The 23,524-nt window shown below is 40.5% G+C and overlaps 1 protein-coding gene across 6 annotated transcripts in view; it reads right to left on the bottom strand.

Annotated features, from left to right (window-relative positions):
* si:dkey-24p1.1 overlaps window positions 1-15,390 on the bottom strand; it is a 38,014-nt gene extending 22,624 nt beyond the window's left edge. For 2 of the 6 annotated variants that reach the window (XM_073923075.1, XM_073923073.1), the window contains exons 1-8: window positions 15,177-15,390; window positions 6,038-6,079; window positions 5,513-5,938; window positions 3,877-4,200; window positions 2,766-3,020; window positions 2,376-2,639; window positions 685-939; window positions 303-584 (exon numbers count right to left, since the gene is read on the bottom strand). In XM_073923075.1, the coding sequence (XP_073779176.1) occupies window positions 303-584; window positions 685-939; window positions 2,376-2,639; window positions 2,766-3,020; window positions 3,877-4,200; window positions 5,513-5,938; window positions 6,038-6,071 (1,840 nt within the window). In that variant the 5' untranslated portion in view covers window positions 6,072-6,079; window positions 15,177-15,390. 6 annotated transcript variants of the gene reach the window in all.
* Window positions 15,391-23,524: the final 8,134 nt, after the last annotated feature.

A 23,524-nucleotide genomic window follows, 5' to 3' on the forward strand; every position in this document is an offset into this window, starting at 1 on the left:
GAAAACAAGGCCCAGAAATATATTTGAGATGGTAAAAAAATGTACACGGCATGATGTGACAAAAAAAAAAAAAGATTTGAATTGATTTGATTTGAGATGGTCAAAAATGTACACGGCACCCTCTAGTGGATTTGTGTAAACAATAACTGTAGGGAGATATTCTCTGCTCTCAGAATTGTATCGCTGGGCATCTAATTCCACTAAGCCTGGGTTGTATTATTCAGCATCTTATGCACTGTACTGAAAGTCACTGAAAAATATTCAAAATAATTTTAATTTAATGTTAACTGAGTTTTACTTACACAGCACAGTAAGTTTCTTATTAGTTTCTTCTTGTCCCTCTGTATTTTTTGCTGTGCACTTGTATGTTCCGGCATCCGACTCTGTTACATTCAGGAAGATAATTACCTTGTTTTCATATTCAGTGCTGTTCCTGCGACACTCTGGGATGTTTAGCAGATTATCCAGATTTTTTGTAACTGTGAACTTTGACGTGGGAAAACTTTGAACTGTGCAGATAACGGAGATCACTTCAAACTCTCTCACTTCACTCTGCATCATCAAATTGATATTACGTGGAGGATCTACAGTACAGAACAAGTGACAACAAAGTGACTAAGTAATTTGTCAGTCTGCAAAATCACTCACTTTAGGTGTAGATTTTGAAGTTCAATACAAACTTACAAAGCACTTTAACATTAGTACTCTCTGATTTTGTTCCAATAGTATTTGTGACACCACATGTGTACTCTCCTGCATGCTCTATGGTCACTGGCTGAGTTTCTAATTTCCCTTTTGATAATGGTGAAAAAGACAGTCCAGGTGGAAATGTCCACTTGTAGACTGGCTGTGGATGGGCATCAGCTGAGCATGTCAACTCCAGTCTACTACCCACTTTTACAGATGTTTTCCCCTGGATATTTATGTTCCTTGGTGAATCTGTTAGAGACAAGAAACATGTAAATTTACAATCCTCATGCTCAGGTGTAATAAAATGAAATATTAATTTTAGTTTTTGATAGAATGTGTATAATTATGTTGTGTGACTCCACTTTTCAAGTTTTCCAAATGAGAAGAAACGACTCTGTCACCCTAACTTTATCATTGTGTTTAGCACATAATTCTTCATAAACATTGACATAAGTACATTATTAGTTTGCTTGAGTTGGATATCAAATTAGACAACTCTATCTTAAGGTTATTCGTAACCTTTTGATTTAGTAGCTAATTCGTTGAGTTTTTACGATCTCATTCGTAGGATTTATTTGTTTATTATTATTTTATTATACTGCAATAACAAACATACAAAATTGAACCTACACAAAACACTGACAGTGATAATAGCAATGATCGTAACTTAACAGAGAAAGTTAAATAATATTATTAATACATATAAAACAGTAAAAAACGAAGAAAACGGTGAAATGAAAAAAAACACAAATACTGCGAGAGGAAATGAGGGCTTATGTATCCATGACATTTCTGAAATAACTATTGTAATATACCAAAAATCTATAATTTTTCTTGTGAATAACCAATTGAAGAGATTTAATAAATAAATCAATTACAATTAAAAATGTAAAAAAAAAAGAATGTGAATTTGAGAATTTTTGTTTTCTGAATAAAATGTTTCCCATACAAAATAAAGAAATTAATGTTGTATTTCTTTGGTATAGTTATTCAAAGAATTTAGTATGATTTGCTTATCCCCTAAGTTTAGTTAAATTAAGGGGTGTGGTTTGGTGCCACACCCCCTTTTAAAAATCGTACATTTTCATACAACTGAACAAATTAGCCACTAATCTGAAAAACATTAAATATTTAAGTTAAGTTATTCTTTTTCCTTCGGCTTAGTCCCTTTATTTATCAGGGGCCGCTACAGCGGAATCAACCTCCAACTTATCCAGCTTATGTTTTGCACAGAAGATGCCATTCCATCTGCAACCCATTACTGGGAAACATCCTCACACACACACTTGTACACATGGCCAATTTAGCTTATTCAGTTCACCTATAGCGCATGTCTTTGGATGCTGGTTAAGCTGGCGGTTCATTCCGCTGTGGCGACCCCAGATTAATAAAGGGAATAAGCCAAAATGAAAATGAATTAATGGTTGAACTTGTAAAGCTGTAACTTGTAAAATAAAGGAAAAAATTATGTTAGAAAAATGCTACAATGAAATGTTCCTTTAATGGTCACATAACCAAAACATATACATTTCTAAAAGATTATAAATACTGAAAAAATCTAAACAATCAGAAACTATATAGAAGTGTGTTTTTTTTTTTACAAAACGACTTTAGAAAATATATTTTTTGCTTTCTGGGTACTGTGCTGTATATAAAGAAAGTGCTTCAAATAATATAATACTTACACTTTACATTGACTGTGAGTTCTTGTGATTGTCCTTTATTTATCCCATTATTAGCCTCACATTTATACTTTTGTACTGCTGCAGTTACTTTTCTGTCGATGAACGTCTCACTGGTTTCCTGCTGTATTCGGTTATTTTTATACCACACAAACCTAGAGGCTGGTGGATTTTGTCGCTCTACTGAACATTTCAGTGTCACTGTGTCTCCCTCTTTGATATCATTGATGTTGTAAGGAGGTGTCACAGTGACACCTTTTGGACCAACTGAAAAAAGCAGCATACAAGAAATGCTTTTTCATTACATTTGAAAGTTAAATGATTTCAAGTGATTAAGCATTACAGCTCTTAATCTTTATTTCTTTCAAACCTTTTAAAAAACATTCAACTTACACTTTACATTGATGGAAATTTCATTTGATTTCATGACTCCAAGTGAGTTTTTTGCTTCACAGTAATATTCTCCGCTATCTTCTGGTTTCATCTGACGTAGATCCAAATCAGATATTTGTTGAAGCTTTCCTTTGTTTTTTTTAAACCATGTGTAGGTGACTTCAGGGCGACCTCTGCTGGTGCAGGAGAGAGTGACAGAATTTGTCTCCTTTACATCATTAGAACTCACTGATGCATGTGTCTCTTTAGGTGAATCTAGAAGAGAAAAAATAATGTGGACAGCTGGAGTTCTGGTGCTCAAGCACTGTTTCCTCATAAATAAATCACATGTACTGTACACTTCACAATGAGTACGATTTTGTTATTTTAAAGTTATTAAGTAATTTTTAATTACTTTAAAAACCTTTTTCTGCTAACCAAGGCTTGATTTATTTGATCAAAATACAGTATTATTTTATTATTCAAATTTAGATTATGTTTCATTATTTGCATTATTGAATTAATAAATGCTCAATTATGTTTTTTTTTTTAGTGATTTTTGTATTTACATTTTATTTTCTGCTTCAAAGGTTTGTGGAAACTGCGATACTTATTACTTTTTTGGTATTTTTGATGATAATATAGTTTAAAATAACAGCATTTATTTGGAATAATTACTAAACAATGCAACACAAATGTATTAAATATATTTAATGTCCTGATTAATTTGAAAACAAATACATTTTGAGTGGTACTTATCAGTTTATACAAATATATGGAGCTTCCTAACTGTTTTATACTAATTATAATCATTTTAAAAATGTTTCTTTATCATCAGATCATCCTATTAGACTGATTTCTGACCAATCATGTTGCACTTGATTTCAACTTTCATCTGAATTTCTAAAAAGTCAGCTTTAAATCACAGGAATAAATTAATTTGTAAGCTGCACACACAGTAGGAAAGCAGTTTTAAATTGTAATAATATTTTACTATTTTACAGCATTTTTTAGGTAAGTGGTTGCAAACAATTTATATGGGCTGAATTTAAACAAACAAATTCATGTTAATAATTTTAAGCATTACTAAATTTAATTTGTTTGTTTATTTTTCATTTCAGTGTAGGCTTACATTCCACAGACAGGGTGATATTCCTAATCTGGCAGCTGTCGTCACTGTTTGCTGGACGGCAGGACAGAATCCTATTGTCATCCTTCCATGTCACAGTGAGCTTCAGTTTTGTGACCTGTGTGCCATTTTCTCCCTTTTCAGTCTCTATAATCATCTCTTTTGATGGGGAGGACGTCCATTCTGGTGTTTGTCCTGATTTAAAGAGGAGCCACTCAGGAGGAGAATCACAGGGACCAGATGTGAAACATTGAACGGTAAATTTATCTGACTCTTTTAGTGGATTCTTCAGTTCTGATGGTTCAATGTAAACCTTACAAGGATTGTCTAAAGTCAGAAGGAAACATATTGGGTAAAAATAGGGTGTCCTGAGCAGTCAGAAATATTAGCCCTCCTGAATTACACCCCACTTTCTGTTTAACTAAAAGAAGATTTTGTTTCAACATTTCTAAACGTAATAGTTTTATTAACTAGTTTCTAATAACTGATTTATATTTGCCATGATGAAAGTACATACTATTGTACTGGATATTTAGCAAGATACTAGAATTCAGCTTAAAGTGTATTTAAAAGCTAAACTTGTTTAATTAGGCAGGTTTGGGTAATTAGGCAAATCATTCTATAATGACAGTTTCTTCTGTAGACTATCGAAAAAAAAATGCTTAAGGGGGCTAATAATATTGACCTTAAAATTTTAAAATCTGCTTTTTTTTTCTAGTTGAAATAAAACAAATAAGACCTTCTCCAGAAGAAAAATTATTTTAGGAAATACTGTGAAAAATTCCTTGCTCTGTTAAACATAATATGGGAAATGTTTGAAAAAAAAAAAACACACTGGAGGGTGAATAACTTTATTTTTTTTATTGTAATAAAAGGTATTTGAGATTTATTAGATTTATTTCAGAATTTTTCTTCCTAGTGTTATGAGTTTGTCTCTTCTGTTTACTGTATGTCTTTAAAATTCTCTAAACTTTGTGAAAAATGTGTCTTACAAGATGAAATAGCCAGAAGCCAAATGAGGCATGTTGAAAGTGTGAGATTTAAAGTTGTGACGGAAAATAAAGTGAGAGTTGTAATAAATAGACTAAAATTCTGAAAAGTAAAGTTTTAATTATGAGACTAAAACTTGCACTGCTGAGGAAAATAGTTGAGCTTATTATTTTTGCAACTTTAGTTTACAACCACTGATCTATATTTCATCTTCCTAAAGAGTTCAAACACTACTCATTGCTTTTTTGGGCGGGATTTAGTACTTGCCAATTGCCAACTGCAATTTTAGGAGCCTCTGGTAAAATTCAGTTTCACTGTTCTGCTTGAAAAAGTGCAGCATCAACATTCTGATAAACATCTGTTTTTATGATTTACTTGCAAAAGTGAAATAAATTTGTATAGTCATAAGGGTGAGTAAATTTCACTTATGAAAATAACCTATGAATAAGGCTGTGTGTTGGCTATGATGATAGGTGGTATTAAGCATTAAATAGCAAAAGTGTAAGCGTTAAACCACTGCTTAAAATATATAAAAAAAGATCACAGCAGGGGGTGCAATGGATCACTAGAGTAATTGTTCTGATCATATTATGTTTTTAGTTGCATCTTTTTTTCAATGAATTATCAAATGGAATAAATTGCTTCTCACCTGTAACTGTAAGATTCATCGCTTTACTCATGAATATGTGTGGATCTGGACCAATATACCTAAAGCTGTAGTTCCCACTGTCTGTTTTCTGAAGATCTGTGATTCTTAAATCACATTGCATTTCATTGATGGTTTGTTGTCCATGTTGCGTCTTGGATTTTATATTGGTTATGTATTCCACTCTGCCAGAGTAACCTGGTGATTGAGGTCGTTTACCTGTGTTACTGTATACAATGGTCCCAATAAACATGCGTGAGTCATGATCATACTGTGAATCTTTAAACCACAGAAGATCAAGTGTTTTGTCCTCTGGTATGTCGTAAAAACAGGGTATTGTCACACACGACCCTTCGTTAGTTATTTTTGTTTCTTCAGACACAGTTATTCTGGCTTTAGTTGAGCCAGTGTAGGAGTCCACAAGAACAACTGCAGCAAGAAAACAGCATCTGTGATACCTGCATGTTGATCAATTAATTAATACAATAATTTACTAAATATGAGTATAAAAATCCAGACAATACACACCAAACAGAAGCAGAGGAATCCCTGCAGGAGCCATTATTGTGTCTGGGCAAATGAAATAAAGACATGACATTATGTTGAGCACCAGGGTCTTCAGCACACACTCTGATAGCACATTTGGTGTTTGTCATTGTGTGTGGGCGAGCACTGCTATTAAGGTGGTCACAGCTTTGAATTAGTCAGTTTGTAGATTCTTCCATTTTTCTACCCTACAGAAACAAATGGATGCCATAGATGTCCTTTTGACGACATGTTGTATATACTACAGATACCTTTGTTTAAATGAGACACATAAGAGTGGGATCTGACTGAAGCAAATTAGAAAAAATATATAATTTATTATTGTGAGAAAAAAAAAGTATGCTACATTTAGGCCTTCTGATACTTCATTTTTGTTATTGTTGTTATAATATTTTTTTTATTTAATCTGTTGTTTGTTTGACATTTTTTAACGTTATGCTACCACATTTAACACTTAAAAGAAACACATCAAATTGTAACCATATGCAAGTAACCAAATCTACTCTCTCTGAGGAGCACCTGCTTTGGAGCAGGTTATGTTCTACAGTTTGTCTGTTTCATAGATGTTACTGAGCATTACACTTTTGATGATGATCTTGTGGACGTGGACAGATATACACAAGTTTGTTTTTTTTCATTGTGAGAGGGTTTTAAGTGCACATAATGTTGTTTTCATAACCAAGTGAATGTTTGCATGAGCATTGTCATTGTTCAAAAGAATTGTTACATTTAAAAAAAACCTTTTAAACCCTCATCAAATGTGACAATCCTTGGGTCTGCGCTTACCAGGGAAATAATCAGTGCATACTGTAGCTCTTTGTTTTTGCATCAGGGGATTATCTGTTTAATGAATTGCTCAGGTGTGAGTTTTTCATAGACTTTAAAATCTTGATGGTTCTTTGGGTCGACTATCAAATCTGATCTTTATTTTGTATTTTATATTGCATTCAAGTGCGGTGATTAGCCAGGCCACTCCACAGCTTGAATTTCCTTCTCTGCAATCATTTCAGAGTTTCCTTGGCTGTGTTTTGGAGCATTGTCTTGCTGAAATGTCCACCCTGGTTTGACTTTTATCATGCTGCTTATGTAGATGTTAGATTGAAGCAGTAAATATTAATTTACAATAAAAAAGGGTAGAAAGTTGATAAAGAATTACTAAGAGATTTCAGCTGCTGTCTGGGCTTTCATTGCCTTTCTACACCTCCATACACCTGCCTTCACAGGAGGCAGTGGTTCAAATGAATATGATATAATTTTGTCTGTAAAATTTAGTTCCTTTTTCTCGCCATCATCAGCCATCTGAACACATTCTGCACCATAGGGTGCCATCTGTGATTTAAGGTGTACAGTGATCCTCCACACTGGCAGTCAAATCAAAATCAAGTCAAAAAAATCAAACACCCATTTTCCAATGATCTAATAAATTCCCAAAAGACAAAATCATCCACCACTCAAATTTCTTTCTCATTTAAAAAATCAGTTCAATTGAATGCACTAATGTTTTCCAATCTGGGGTGTGTTTCTGAAAACCATTGTTAGACAACTAAGGTCGCTGGTTCTTGGTTCTTGTCATTACAAACATAGTTTGTTGATTTGGCGTTTCCTAAATCCATCGTTTCAACGAACATTCGCAAACTTTGTGACAAACTTGTACGCTTGCAACTATACCTCAAGAGCTGTAGTTAGAAACATAGTTCCCCTTCGGGGGGAACTTCAGCACTATAAGTGGATTTGATTGTAAAATCCACGCATTGGGAGGTTCGGTTCAGAAGCTACTCGTCTGAAAGAGTATTGAACGGGCCAATTAAGAATGAATTGGCAGCACAAGCCTGCGCAGGTGAGCGGCATAAGCAATCAACTGAGTATATAAGCTCACCTGGCGCAGCAGACGCTATCCTTTTCGCTTCAGAGACTTTCTGATCGAGTCGATGAGGGTTCCTCCTGCTGTGACCAGCGATTCTGAGCGAACGAGAGCATTCTCCCGGTCCAGAGTGTGTACACGCAGTGGCAGACGGTCGAGCTGGGTTTCTCCCTTGCCTGGCGTTCTTTGGGTCCGGTCCTCCAGAGCGGTGCGTATAAAGTTGCAAACTTCACAGAAAGAGCAACACAGTCGTGCAGCACGTCCTTATCAGGACGGCACTCCGACTGTGCGTTTCTGGATGCGGTGGTTTCCTGTCCTCGGATGATGGGCGCGGGCACTGTGTTACATGTCTGGGGGTCCAGCATGTTAATGCGCTGCTCGCGGGCAGTTCATGTCGTCATTGCGATGCCATGACTGTTGCGCAAGATCGCGGTTAGCCTTTGCAAAAAGGCGAACCACCCCAGTTGTCCCCTGCTCTGCAGCGGGCACTCGGGCAGATCTGAGGGTTTCAGCGAGAGATAATCCGTCGCCCACGGGCCCGCGGACCTCCCGCTCCTCTAAGCGCTCCATCCAAGCTTCGGGCGGGGGAAGCGATCCGTCTAACAGATGGTAGCCCTTACGCCCGATGACACCGGAGACCAGATGTCCACCGCGGCATCGGAGGGTGGGCTTTCATTGTCCGATGATGATCCAGACCCGCTCGCCCCCTTCGGGCTGGTGAGCGCTGTCACTACGGATCCTGAAACGGACATGTTAGCCGTGCTTTCCCGGGCTGCTTCGGCCGTGGGTTGGAGATGGTTTATCCCCCAGCTCCGCGGCCGGACCGACTAGAGGGGCGTTCCCTTCTTCCCGGAGGTGCACAGTAGGCTCACGCGGTCTTGTAAAGCACTTTTTTCTGCTCGTGCTGCGTGTTCCTCCACCCTAACCACTCTTGACGGTGAAACAGCCAGGGGGTATGTGGCGATTCCTCAGGTTGAGTGCGCGATGGCGGTAAATCCGCGCGGCGCCTCTTCTTGGCGGGGTCCGCCTCGTCTCCCATCCAAAGCCTGTAAGTTATCTACCTCCCTCGGAGCTAGAGCTTACATAGCTGCGGGCCAGGCTGCTTCCGCCTTGCATGCGATAGCCACCTACCAGCGCTACCAAGCGCAGGCGCTGGCCGAGCTGCACGAGGGTGGGTCCAACCCAGGCTTACGAGCTTCGCACCGCCGCCGACTTAGCTCTTCGGACTACTGAGTCCGCTGCGTGTGCGTTGGGGAGGACGATGTCCACATTAGTGGTCCAGGAGCGCCACCCCTGGCTGATATGCGCAAAGTCGACAAAGTCCGCTTTCTTGACTTCCCCATATCCCCAGCCAGGTTCGGCGACACTGTCTGTGAATTCACCCAGGAATTCAAGGCGGTGAGAGAGCAGTTGGTGGGTGATGTCTTATCGGCGGTCCGTAGCCCGCTCCGCCCGCCGTGCCATTCATACCTGCTCCTCGCCGAAGGCGCCCGCCTACGAGAGCTGCTCCGCCCCCGCACACGCCTAAGGCGAAGCGAGCGCGTCGGGCACCTCGGAAGCAGGCAGCCCCCCTGCCCAGAACGCCGCTAAGTCCGGCAACGGACCGCGAAGCGCCCCTGGGACAGGCCATCTGGAGAAGAGGGAACTTGCTCTTTCCCCGCTGGAGGGCGGGGCCCCATTTCCAACGGCACTTTTACTGCCATGAAAACATTATGAAAGGGCACTTTTCACTTCCCCAGATGTGACAGCCCGAAATCTGCCAGTCTGGGACGCTATGCTTTCTAGCTTGCAGATTCGGTGCGTTTCGCCAGTGGCTCACGAGCGCTGGGAGGACGGTCTCCTTTCTCCCACCCCTCGAGCCTCCCCTCCGGAGCTCGGGTTTGGAGTGAGAGCAAATATCTCACCTCCAGCTTTTCCGTGGGACCCGCGAGCTTCCCGGATCAGCACACCCACTCCGCGCTGCCCCACTGCTGGTACGTCAGCGATTGTAGCGATGAGTCCATTAGCGAGAGCTCTGCCTGCCTGGTTAGCGCGGGCCAGCTCTTCGCGGTGGCTCATACGCACAATCAGACTCGGCTATGCGATTCAGTTCGCGAAACGGCCCCCCAAGTCACGGGTGTGTATTCACCAGGGTCAGCCCCCTGTCCGCCCCTGTCTTGCGAGAGGAGATTGCTGTCCTCCTGGCGAAGGATGCAATCGAGCCGCTCCCTCCAGCCGAGATGGAGAGCGGGTTTTACAGCCCACGCTTCATCGTGCCCAAAAAGAGCGGTGGGTCACGGCCAATCCTAGATCTGCGCGTTTTGAACCGCTGCCTGCACAAGCTGCCGTTCAGAATGCTCACGCAGAAGCGCATCCTCCGGTGCGTTCGTCCTCTGGGTTGGTCTGCAGCATTAGACCTGATGGACGCGTATTTCCATGTCTCCACTCTTCCTCGCCACCGACAGTTTCTGCGGTTTGCGTTTGAAGGTCGAGCTTGGCAATACAAAGCCCTCCCCTTCGGGCTCTCTCTGTCTCCGCGGGTCCTCACCAAGCCCGCGGAGGGTGCCTCAGCGCCCCTTCGGCTCGCGGGCATCTGCATACTCAATTTCTTTACGACTGGCTGAATTGCCCTCTCTTTTGATTATGCACAGAGTTGATTATGCACAGAGACAAAGTGCTCTGGCACTTCCACCTGTGGGGGTTTCAGGTCAACCGAGAAAAGAGCAAACTCGCCCCCGTGCAGAGGATCTCTTCTCTCGGGCTGGAGCTGGACTCGGTCACCATGGCAGCGCGCCTCTCCGGAGAGCGCGCTCAGCTGATGCTGTACTGTCTGAGAGAGCTCGACAGTAAAATAGTGGTCCCACTGAAACAATTTCAGAGGCTCCTGGGGCATATGGCATCCGCAGCCGCTTCATGCCGCTCGGATTATTCTATATGAGACCACTTCAGCACTGGCTTCACGATCGAGTCCCCAGACGCGCATGGCACGCGCGCGCACACCGAGTCTCTGTTACTGCGCTGTGTCGCCGCGCCCTCAGCCCTTGGAGCGACCCCTCGTTCCTACAGGCCTGGGTGTCTCTAGAACAGGCGTCCAGTCTTGTTGTCGTTTCAGCAGACGCTTCCAACACGGGCTGGGGGGCTGTGCGTTGCGGGCATGCGCCTGCGGACCTGTGGAAAGGTACCCAGTAGCATTGGCATATCGCCTGGAGCTGTTGGCAGTGTTCCCCGCTCTCCACCGTTTTTTTCCGGTGTTGGAGCGGCAACACGTGCTGGTCAGGACGGACAGTACGGCGGCGGTGGCGTATATCAGCCGTATAGGGGGTATGCGCTCTCGCCGCATGTCTCAGCTCGCCCGCCGTCTGCTCCTCTGGAGTCATCCGCGACTGAAATCGCTGCACGCCATTCATATTCAGGCAAGCTCAACCGTGCAGCCGATGCGCTCTCACGGCAGCCTTGCGTCCTGGAGAATGGAGACTCCACCCCGAGTCTGTTCAGCTGATATGGGCGCGATTCGGGGAAGCCCAGATCGATCTGTTGCTTCCCCCGAGATCGCTCATTGCCAGTTGTTCTTTCCCTGACCGAGTGCTCTCGGCACGGATGCACTGGCTTACAGCTGGCCTCGGGGCACGCGCAATACGCGTTTCCCCCAGTGAGCCTGCTCGCGCAGTTACTGTGCATGGTCAGGGAGGACGAGGAACAGGTTGCTGGTTGCGCCCCTCTGGCTCAACCGGACCTGGATGTCAGAGCTCTCCCTCGCGATAGCCCTCCCCTGGCAGTCCCTTCGAGAGAGCACCTACTCTCTCAGGGACAGGGCACCACCTGGCACCCTCGCCGATCTTTGAAGAGATTTTTAGACGCGAGGAAGACTTAGGTAACCTCCGATTGCGGTGGCTAATACCGTCACTCGGGCTAGAGCCCCCTCCCCGAGCGCGCCTATGCCCTGACGTGAAGTCTATTCACTAAATGGTGTGTCTCTCGCTGAGAAGACCCCCGTAATTTGCCAGATCAGCGTTGTGCTTTCTTTACGCCGAGAGAAGTTGGAGAGCAGGCTGTCGCCCTCCACACTCAAGGTTACGTGGCTGCCATCTCCGCTCTCATAACGCGGTGGCTGGCAGCACCGTGGGAACGCATAACCTCATCATCCGGTTCCTCAGGGGCGTTAAGCGAATTAATCCACCCCGCCCCCTCTCATGCCCTCTTAGGATCTCGCCCTCGCTACACAAGCCGCGTCAGATCCCTTCGATCCTCGACTCAGTATTTTCTGTCCCTGAAGACAGCTCTGCTGGTCGCGTTGATATCGATTAGAGGGTCGGGGACCCGGAGGCATTTTTCGGTCAGTGACTCGTGCCTGTAATTGGGCTGGCTTCTCTCACGTCCTGAGACCCCGCCCGCGATATGTGCCCAAGGTTCCTACCACTCCGTTTTAATACGAGGTAGTGAGCCTGCAAGCGCTGCCCTCGGAGGAGGCAGACCCAGCCCTTATTTATTGTCCAGTTCGCGTTTTGCGTATTATCCGGACCGCACTCAGAGTTTAGATCATCTGAGCAGCTCTTCGTCTGTTATAGCGGTCGGCAGCAGGGAAGTGCCGTACCGAAATAAGTTCCCACTAGATTGTGGATGCCTTTCTTTCACTATCAGAGCCGAGATGAGCCGCGTCCCCCGAGAGCGCGTGCGCACTCCACTCGGAGCTTCGCATCCTCTCGAGCGCGCGCACGCGGCGCCCCTCTAACAGACATCTGTAGAGCTGCGGGCTGGGTGACACCCAACACATTTGCAAGGTTTTACAATCTGCGAGTGGAGCCGGTTTCCTCAAGGGTATTAGGTAACCCTTGGTGATTGAGGAAACAATTCGGTAGGGTGTTGAAACACGCTTGCTGCGCCATTTTCCCTAACACGGAGATACGTGCGCCTTTTTATCTGTCAGTAAAGTTCCCCGTCAGGTGAGCCCTGCAGATTCCTCCGTGGCCCCCAGCACTGACTCAGCGGAGGAGTCACTTGCTGGCCCACTACGTTGTAGGTCTGCCCGCTGGTCAGCCCGCGTTTTGGGTAAAGGTGCCTGCTATGCGTGGTCCCCACTAGGCGATCCCATATGCTTATTCAGCCACGGTTAAGTCCCCCCCCCCTGGGCGGACCCGTGTCTTCCCTCCCCGCTAACCACTCTTTTGCTATGCGTACTCCCCCTTTTTTAGGGCTAGTCCATATGTAAATTCTGCCATCTATCCCCCCTTGGGTAACGGATGGCCTCCGCAGCGTCCTCCCTATCGGGATTGCACGCTTCCCAACGTACTGTCGTATTTTCCTAGAATTATCTAGATGCTCACGACTTCCCAAAAAATATATATAAATCCGTAAAACTTCTGTTGAAGTACGATAAATTAGGGCCAGGGACACGTTGGAGGACCGCGCCCCCCATGATGTGGGTGCGTCACGCTTGCTTGACTATCTCCTCATCGGGGGTGTTGGTAAGGTGCAGTCATTATGGCGCTTTCAATGGGCTCCCAATGCGTGGATTTTACAATCAAATCCACTTATAGTGCTGAAGTTCCCCCCGAAGGGGAACGTTCGAGGTTACTAAAGTAACCCTTCGTTCCCCGAGGAGGGGAACGGAAGCACTATACTCCGTCGCCATAATGACTGTCCCTTAGCTGTTGAAAGTCTCTTCAGCTTAAAAAGGATAGCGTCTGCTGCGCCAGGTGAGCTTATATACTCAGTTGATTGCTTATGCCGCTCACCTGCGCAGGCTTGCGCTGCCAATTCATTCTTAATTGGCCCGTTCAATACTCTTTCAGACGAGTAGCTTCTGAACCGAACCTCCCAATGCGTGGATTTTACAATCAAATCCACTTATAGTGCTTCCGTTCCCCTCCTCGGGGAACGAAGGGTTACTTTAGTAACCTCGAACGTTCCTGGTTGTGTTCTATTCCCAATTATCTGTGCCCTATTTTTTTTAAAGGTTCCTATAATTAAACTTGGAATGATTAAAAAAATCATTAGATCATCTCTCTTAGGTGTAATTTGCTTTTAAAGTATTTTTACAGTTCAGTTTTAGCGATCTTCATATTGACCATTGAGCTCCCGTCTTAGTGCACTTTAAAAACATTTGTGCCATTTTGAACGCAGCCGTGGCTCATGACGAAAGCTATAGGTGACCTATTCTTTAAAAGTAGAATTTACATTATGTCTCCAAAGCTTGTGAAAACAAATATTTAGGCCTAGCATACATTAATGCTTTTAATTTATAGCTGGTTATTTCATAAGAAATGTATCTTTAGGCCTATATGACATGAGCCTGTTAGAATATTTCTGCAGTAGTTTAATTTTGTTCAATTGTAAAAGTAGACTTAAAAAAATCTCCTACTTAATAATAAAATTATTATTATTTTTTTATTATTATTATTATTATTATTAATACTATTAAGTTGTTTTTCTTAATAAATGGCCTACTGTAAATTACAACCATTAGCCATATGTGCCGTTTGCATATATTTAATATGGAAAACGAGTGCATGTTTTTTTTATAAAAACTAATATCGGATTCTTTTTTAAATGTGTGTGCGTGAAAAACAATATCATTTGCAAAAAAAACTTGTTACTCCACCTCATTTAGAGCATCATTATGGACGTTTTACAATATAACTAACAAGGTTCAATTGATGGATCTGTGACAAAGCAACTACGGAACTACGGTTTGGGAAACACTCGTCACTATCATTCTTTTCCCAAAATATGCATCGTACTATGATAGTTCAGCCATGCAGGTTATGTCGTTGTTGGGAAACACACCCTGAGCCCATCAGTCAGAGCACTCATTAACATGCAAACTGGGCTTATCTGGCTTAAAATCCAGCAGTGTGAAGTAGGCATAAGGTAGGATGTTGTTTTGATTTTTGCTTGTTAAATGTATATATAAATTGCTGATGGAATTGCATAAAGACACAACATTTTTGTGCAAATGTTATTTTATTGCCCTCAACACAAAAGTCAAATGTTGCTCATTATATATATTTCATTTGTAAAATTCTGTTTATGCTGCACATACAGTTGCAAATAAACCAATGACAGTCCTACTTCTTTTTCAGGTTAAACCATTTATTACTCTAATAAAACCACCAAAAGAGATTTGAAACTTTGACACCATGAACGTTTTTTAAATCACGTTCACACTATAATGACACTTGTTGTTTGAAAAACAGAAGCAAAGTATTTGCAGTTTAACAGTTTGTGCTAATAATCTGACAAGAGCTAACTACTAAAAAAACAGAAAATTAAAGTAGTTTTTACCTTCAGATCAAATGCGTTGTTCTCAATGGGTGGCTTAACAGTACCAAGAAACAAAAGCAGAACTTCTCTCGTGTGTTACATTTGCATAGTTAAACTTTCAGACATAAAAGAAATGGACAAAAAAGCTCATATTTCTGGTAAAGATAAAGCGATATGCTAATTCTGTCATCTGAGCATGAAGCTCACTTCCTGTGTCAGTGGTTATTTGTATGTCGAAACTATTCAGAAAATGAAACCCCCTTTAATGGATGTGTGCTATGTTTTACTAGATTAGCAGGCTTGCAACAATTTTGTGTTTTTTAGCATAGAATGTAAATATGAGAATCATTTAGGATGAGTTTCTTTGACCATACATGAGAGCATATACAGTGCTCAGCATATATAAATACACCCCTCACAAATCTATTTTTTAATTATTATTTTTAAAAGGAAGCTATATATTATTATATTTGCATACACATTAGATTAGTCAGTACTTAAGCCAAATGTGGAACTTATAATATAAGGGTAAGGTTACGACAAGGATCCAAAACCTTGTACACCCAAATTTATATGTTATAGAAAAATATTAAATACAGTTTTAAAAAGTGGAAAAATCAAGAAAAAGTTTTTTGAAAATTAATTTTTTTATTTTTTGCAATATTTTGCAGGAACTTAATTGTATTATCTTTCAACTTCTGAATATGTTTGGCGACTAAAATATTTTGATAAATCAATCTGTTTAATAAATCTGTTTTGTTTAAATGCACCAAAATACATTGCCTATAATGGGATAAAAATATTCATTTTCCAAATGGGGTGTACTCAATTATGCTGAGCACTGTATTTATAAAACTACAACCTTATTATTATTGTAGACTGAAATATTATTTAATAATAATTATTATTATTTCTTTTTGTATAACACCTTTAAAACTTAATTCTCAAAGTGCTTTACACTAAAAAAAAAAAGTTAAGATAAAAGAAAAATGATATATATACATAAAAAAAACACAAGTCAGAAACATTGTAAATATAAATGCGATCAAACAAATACATCTCACAAATAGGCAAGTCTAAAAAGTTAGAAGGTTGATCTACAGTGTGGTTGAATCTGAAATAATAATACCGTAATGAAAGTTGTTATACATCAGAACTACACATATTATACTGAGCACTATACTGTATGTTCTCCACTTTGCACTACAAGATCCTTGCAATGACCATGGTATGTATTACATTGTGGGTTCAACTTTATACTAGATGACCTGAACTACTATTTTCTAGCATCAAATATATATACAGTATGCAATGTACTTAATGCTTTTCTGGTGCTCTCTTAAAAGTAATTACAGGAAATAACTACAGATGTAAATACATGCAGATATTTAATAAATCATAAGTACAATCTGAAAACATGTATTTACACAATAAGTACATTGTAACTAGTGATTATTTTTCAGTGTAAGTACATATTAGTTAATGCCAATAACACTCTTCCTCTTTAGCTTTATTTCATTTGCATCTAATTATGTTTGTCTATTTTGATAAAAAAAAAAAAAACTGGTGAGCTTTTTCAAGACAATGTCAGTAAATTAAAATTCTATTCATTTATTCATTCATTTTCTTTTCGGCTTAGTCCATTTATTAATCTGGGGTCGCCACAGCGGAATGAACTGCCAACTCATCCAGCATATGTTTTGCGCAGCGGATGCCCTTTCAGCTGCAACCCAGTACTTGTAAACATCCATACACTCTCATTCATATACATACACTATGGACAATTTAGTTACCCCAATTCACCTATAGCGCATGTCTTTACGACTTTAGGGGGAAACCGGAGCACCCGGAGGAAAACCACATGAACACGGGGAGAGTTCATGTGGGTTGAGAGTGAATGTGATCACCAGGATCTCATGTCCTAGTGATCACATTCACAGCAAGTTAAACATACAAACTTTGGCCGTTTCTTGTCTTAAATCTCCAGGAAACTTGAACTAACATCTGTGTGCTCCGTTGAAAGTTTCACACATACATGTAGGTTAACATCCTCATAGACATGCAGGGGCGGACTGGCCATCTGGCAGACCGGGCACTTTCCCGGTGGGCCGACGTACTTTTTGGGCCGGGCTGATCATCGTCTTATGATCTGATCGGCCCATAAAAGGCTTAGCAGCCTATCGTTTTTTTCTGCCTTATTAATTGACGCTGCTGTGATCTCTGTGACTCTCTGAAAGTAGATCCTTTTTTCCCAGACAGACAGACCGGGCCGGCCCATGTGACACTCTGCAGCCCATTGGCTCTTTTCGGTATTGACATGATTGGGCTGGCCCAATCACAAACTTTTATTTTGGACTCCGTGTGAGCGTGCGTCGTCTGTGTGTATTTGTCAAAATAGTCGAGAGTCAGAGAGAAGAAACGCAAGGGAGGTGCAGAGAAATCGCGGGAAATACACCGGCGTTTCATTTAGCGATTCTGAAAGGTTCTCTTTTCATTCTAGTACACGGCTAAAAGCGCAAATCATGTGACCACATACATGCACACTCTCTGCCAAGAGCTGAAGTCAGTGGTTCAGCCAATGACTGTAAAAAATATGGACGACGCGACAGCCCTTTTTCCCATTGAACGCCTTGAGGGCAAAACGCCTGCTTGACGGGCACAAACTGTCGCAAAAGACTGCTGAAATTGGAGCCAGACATGCGCAGAAGGACTGTCTGATGGAGCCAGAGGAGGAGCCGTGAAAATGAGCGGAGTCGAGCTTCCAATCAAACGCTTTATGTAAAATCAACTACGCCCCCCGAACTTCTCAGCATGCGTTTGCTGTCATATCAACACAAATGGATGTAATAACGTTAACAAATATGAGGGTTTTATATATTCAATCGCGCCAGCTCCAGGCCGAAGCGCATAACTTACTCGCGGCGTCGCAGGCTGATTCCGGCTCGCATGCGGCAGCGCCTGCTCGCTCGGCCGCCGCATCTGGCTCGATTGACTCGGACTGGAATCGGGCAGTGAGTCCAGGCATCCGGAGTAGGTCCAGCAGAGGTAACATTAGTCAGTCTGAGCTCTAAGAGATAAGTCTCCGGCAGGCGAGAATCTAGCCGGAACTGTGTTTTGCTATCTGGGTGGCTAGGCGTGTATCAGCAAACTAATAAAGCCCGAAAAAAGCCCTGAACTTAGCGAATAAACAGTGTTCCACCAGGATCATGTATGTCAGAAACTATAGTTTACTGCTGAACTCATTTTGTCATGGTAAAATAACACAGAAATCGAATAATAACATTTCAGTCTACTTCAGTCTCCTGCCGAAGCTCAGACGCCGCGCTTTGAGAACCTGTCAATCACAGCTGTAAATCACGATGACACGCCCAGCATTAAATTACTGCTAAAAACAAACTGTTTACAAAAATGAAGATCTGCACCTATTTCAGCACAATAACCAGTGCCTTAATCGACCAGAACTATCTTTCGGGACATTTTATTGCAAGTGAAATATTTTTTTTTATTTGGGCTCAAGTCTCCTTCATTAACACGGAGGAGGCGGGCTTTATGACTTGTACTGCAGCCAGCCCCCAGGGGGCGATCTAACGGCCGAAACCTTCACTCAAACGTAGGCTTGCGGCACACTTGGGTTCAGCGCGTGAGCATAAACCCCAGGTGAGAGCATGTGCATGTCAGACAGTTCATCTGCTGGATCTCATCTCACTATAGTTGTTAAACGTGATAATTCATCTTGTTGTCTCTATCTAACAATTCTTATGTCTTTTGAATCACTTTTTCTCAGTTAACTGTTTTGGCTGAGTGCAAAGATAAGCTAATATATTAATTTATGTAACCACATACACTGATTCTGCACATTGACTGATTGCTTACCTTTATCGTTTAAATTTAATGTACGTGATACTGTTATAATGGCCATTACTGGTTATTAAAACTGATATTCTGCAAAAGAGATGGGGTAAAGTTCATTCTTTTCAATAGAAATGAAAGGAGGCAGTTATATTTAAGCCCTGTTTTGTTATAAATATGCAGAGTGAAGATGACGCTCATGTACATATGTAGCTACACGAGGCTGTTTGGTGTCTGTTAATCATAATATCAAAATGAAACAAATTTGACTTATATTATGTTTTCATTGTTTAGATAGTGAAACAGAAAGCAGGATGAGGTTAAAAAGGTTAAAATGTAACACTGTTCCCTTTGAAGATGTACCCATGCATTAGCAGGCAGTTTTTGTTATGTTTATTATTGAATATAGGCTGAGTGAATAGTGTATTGAATAAGCTAAATTGGCTGGAGTGTATGAGAGGTGTGAATGAGTGTGTATGGGTGATTTCCAATATTGGGTTGTGGCTGGAAAGGCATCTGCTGCATAAAACATGATTGAATAGTTGGCAGTTCATTCCACTGCGGCAACCCCTGATAAATAAGGGACTTATGCAAAGAAAAATAAATGAATAAATAGTGTATTTTTTAGAACTCAACAAATATCTTTATGGACAGTAAACATAAATTAAATTGAGATTAAAGTTTGTATTTATTAATTTCATATATATGGCTTTTGTGTTTTATAGAATATGAGTTTATAAAAATATTGGACGTGCATAGATAGATAGCATTTTGATTGAATTTAGTGGGCCGCTCTGGCCCAAAATGCCAGGGCTGATTTTTTGCCCCAGTCCAGCCCTGTAGACATGAGTGGCATTGCTGTCATGTCTGTTAACTGTTTACACTTTGGTTAAAATAACACTTTGGTTGATGCTTAGTAAGCTCATTTGCAAAATCGCACTGACAAGTTGACAAATCGCCCACATCTACAGACATAAGAGGGGTGAAAAAGTGCAACTGCAGACATTGAAAAATATTCAGGCTTAAATGGTTTGGGTTTCTTTTGTTTTATTATTATTTTTATTATTATTATTTGTTTATATATATATATATATATATATATATATATATATATATATATATATATATATATATATATATATATATATATATATTTTTTTTTTTTTTTTTTTTTTCAACAGAAAGAAACTGAGGGAATGTGGAGAGTGAGTAAATGAGTTTTCACTTTTTGGGTCAATTTTTTTAAGATGGATAGTTCTTACTTTAATGATCACATATGAGATAAATGACTTAAGGGTCTTTCAACAATGACAATTATATGAAACCTGTTCAGTACTTTTACTTAAATACGGGCAAGTTCTATTTTATTTTGTTGTCATTTTTTTGTATGACAATTGACAGAAAAAAGACACAAATAGTACTTTTACTTTAAATATAGGCAACCTTTATTTTATTTTATTTTATTAAAAATATATCAATTAACATGTGAACAAGACACTGATAATACATTTACTTAAATAAATAAATTTTTTATTCATTCATTTTCTTTTCAGCGTAGTCCCTTTATTAATATGGGGTGGCCACAGCGGAATGAACCACCAACTTATCAAGCACATGTTTTAAGCAGCGGATGCCCTTCCAGCTGCAACACATCTCTGGGAAACATCCATACACACTCATACACTACGGGCAATTTAACCTACCCAATTCACCTGTTCCACATATCTTTGGACTGTGGGGGAAACTGGAGCACCCGGAGGAAACCCACGCAAACGCAGGGAGAACATGCAAACTCCACACAGAAATGCCAACTGAGCCGTGGCTCGAACCAGCGACCTTCTTACTGTGAGGCGACAGCACTACCGCCACTGCCTCGCCTATACAGTACATTTTTTTTTTTTTTATGTTATTTTATTTTCAATTTATTGTCAGTTTTTTCCCATAGAGAAGACAGTGAGTGAGTAATAATCAGACATAGACTGCTCCAATAGACTAGTGGTAAACCTTGTGCCAACATATACTGTAGCAGTATGGTGCTCATGGCGACATGAGTTTGATGTCTGCCTCAAGGTCCTATGCCAGTCCTTCTCCTCTCACTGCTCCTAATGCTTTCCTATTTGTCCACCACTATCCTCAAGAAAAGATGAAAAAAAAACCTAAAAAACAGACATAATTTACATAAAAACAATAAAAGTAAAACAAGCAAAAAACAAAATATATCTTTAAAGGTTATTTTTTATAGAGTAAAGTGTGATTGAGAGAAAGCTATTCATTTATTACAAATAAAATAATTGAAATATAAAATATGTGCTCTTTTATTAGCTGGTTGATGAAATATACTGCATAATAAAAACAAAACTTGCATTTTTAATCATGCCAGATTAGCTTCCTTTTCAAGCCTGTCAACTTTCAGTATCACTTAGCATCATCGGTTGAAATAAGAGACTTTTAAATTTAGCACTTGCAGAGATATATAGTAACGAAGTAGAACTACTTCACTACTGTACTTAAGTACTAAAAGGCAGTATCTGTACTTTACTGGAGTATTATTTTTTTCTCCTACTTCCACTTTTACTTAAGTACATATTTTACATGAGTTTAATACTTTTACTCCGATAGATTTTTTATGTGCTGCATCGTTACTCGTTACTAGGGGTGTCAAAATGATTGATATCAGTTCAGTAATAGGTCATACCCGGTTATTACGTGATGACGTCATTTATCTCCTATGAGCGATGTCGCAATACTATGGCTAAGGACGGAGGCGCGAGGGAGAGGCGGCACAGCATACCAGCCGCTAGTTTACTATTAGGGAGAAATGTTGTAAAACTTCACCTCTGCCTATCTCTCGCTCTCTCACTTTGGACATTTGACCCGCTGGCCAGTTTGTAAGGTAACTTTTCCTCTCTTCTTAGCTGTTGAAGCTGTGGATCCAGACATGAGCGTGCCTCATGTGCAATTAAGTCTTCTCCACTGTGTCTATTACCTGTGATAATCGCGTATTTTTCCCGCCATGGGTGAACAGCGCTTATATTTCTAAAGCCCTTTCTGTTGAGGACAATAACCAATCATAGCCGTGTAAGACCCGCCTGTCATCGCTCTAAAAGCAGGCGGGATAATATTGACATGAGTTTATTAGCTGTAAATGCTCGTGCTGTCTTCTGTGCATGAGTTTTGTTTGATACATCCAGGAAGAGTGTTTTCTTTGAGCAGGTCAAATTAAGGGCACAGTTCGTATATCTGACTGCTGTATTAAAGGACAAAATTTTAATACAAAAACCCCTTTAACTGACAAAAGCAATAGAATTTTTTTTTATTGCATTTCTTAACTCCAAATGTCGCTAGTTAACACAATAAGTGCATTTTTATTCAACACATCACATTATTTCTAAAATATCAGCCTCTACCAAATGGTTGAGATGCTGGTTTATGGTAAAAGTACCAGAATTAATAAATATACTACAGAAAATATGAACTGTAAGACCAATTTCATTAAAAACATAATAAAACTAAATAAAAATTATTACTAAATCATAGCCATAAGCCATAAAATATTTCAGATTTTCATTTAACACAGTAATATACACATTTTCCTGTTTTTTTTTTTACAATAAAATCAAAATCAAGTGAATTTGTGAAGCAGGATTTAGTTTGCTTGTTTAGTTTAAAGCTTTTTATTTTAAAGCAATCAAACTTTAAAACTCCCAAAGTGTGAGTGTGTCTTTGTGTCTGTGTGTGTGTGTGTGTGTGTGTGTGTGTGTGTGTGTGTGTGTGTGTGTGTGTGTGTGTGTGTGTGTGTGAGTGAGAGTGAATAATGTGTAAGAGAAAACAACAGTGTGATTGTACCTGTGTGTGTGTGTGTGTGTGTGTGTGTGTGTGTGTGTGTGTGTGTGTGTGTGTGTGTGTGTGTGTAAGGGAGAGTGTAAAAACAATTGCAACCTATGTAATGTCCCCACAATTCACAAAAATGTGTGTGTGTGTGTGTGAGAGAGAGAGAGAGAGAGAGAACTGTGTGTGTGAGAGTGTATGAATGTGTGAGAGTGGGGAGAGAGTGTACATTTAGGTGTGTGCAGGGCAGTGTGTGTGTGTGTGTGTGTGTGTGTGTGTGAGAGAGAGAGAGAGAGAGAATGTATGTGAGTGAACATGCTGAATTATCTCATCAGTGAAGGCATTTTCTGGTAACAGGGCCTGACGATGTGAGCTCTTGTACCATAGAAACTATTTACAGAGAAAAACAGTATCATAAGCCATGTTTCTTTTCGTTCTGCTTAATCAAGTACCCCAAAAAGATATTTAAAATAAACAAAACAATTAGTGTATTTTGACTGCTTTCTTTAATAACTACATAACACAATACTTGTACTTTTACTTTCAGTACTTGAGTAGTAAATTTTGAAATAAACTACTTGTAATACTTAAGTACAAAAAATGTTGAATACTTTTGTACTTCCACTTAAGTATGGTGCTTAAAGAGCACTTCTACTTCTACTCAAGTCAATTTTTGATAAAGCACTTGTACT

This window comes from Danio rerio, chromosome 15 (assembly GCF_049306965.1).
Source record: "Danio rerio strain Tuebingen ecotype United States chromosome 15, GRCz12tu, whole genome shotgun sequence".
NCBI lineage: Eukaryota > Metazoa > Chordata > Actinopteri > Cypriniformes > Danionidae > Danio > Danio rerio.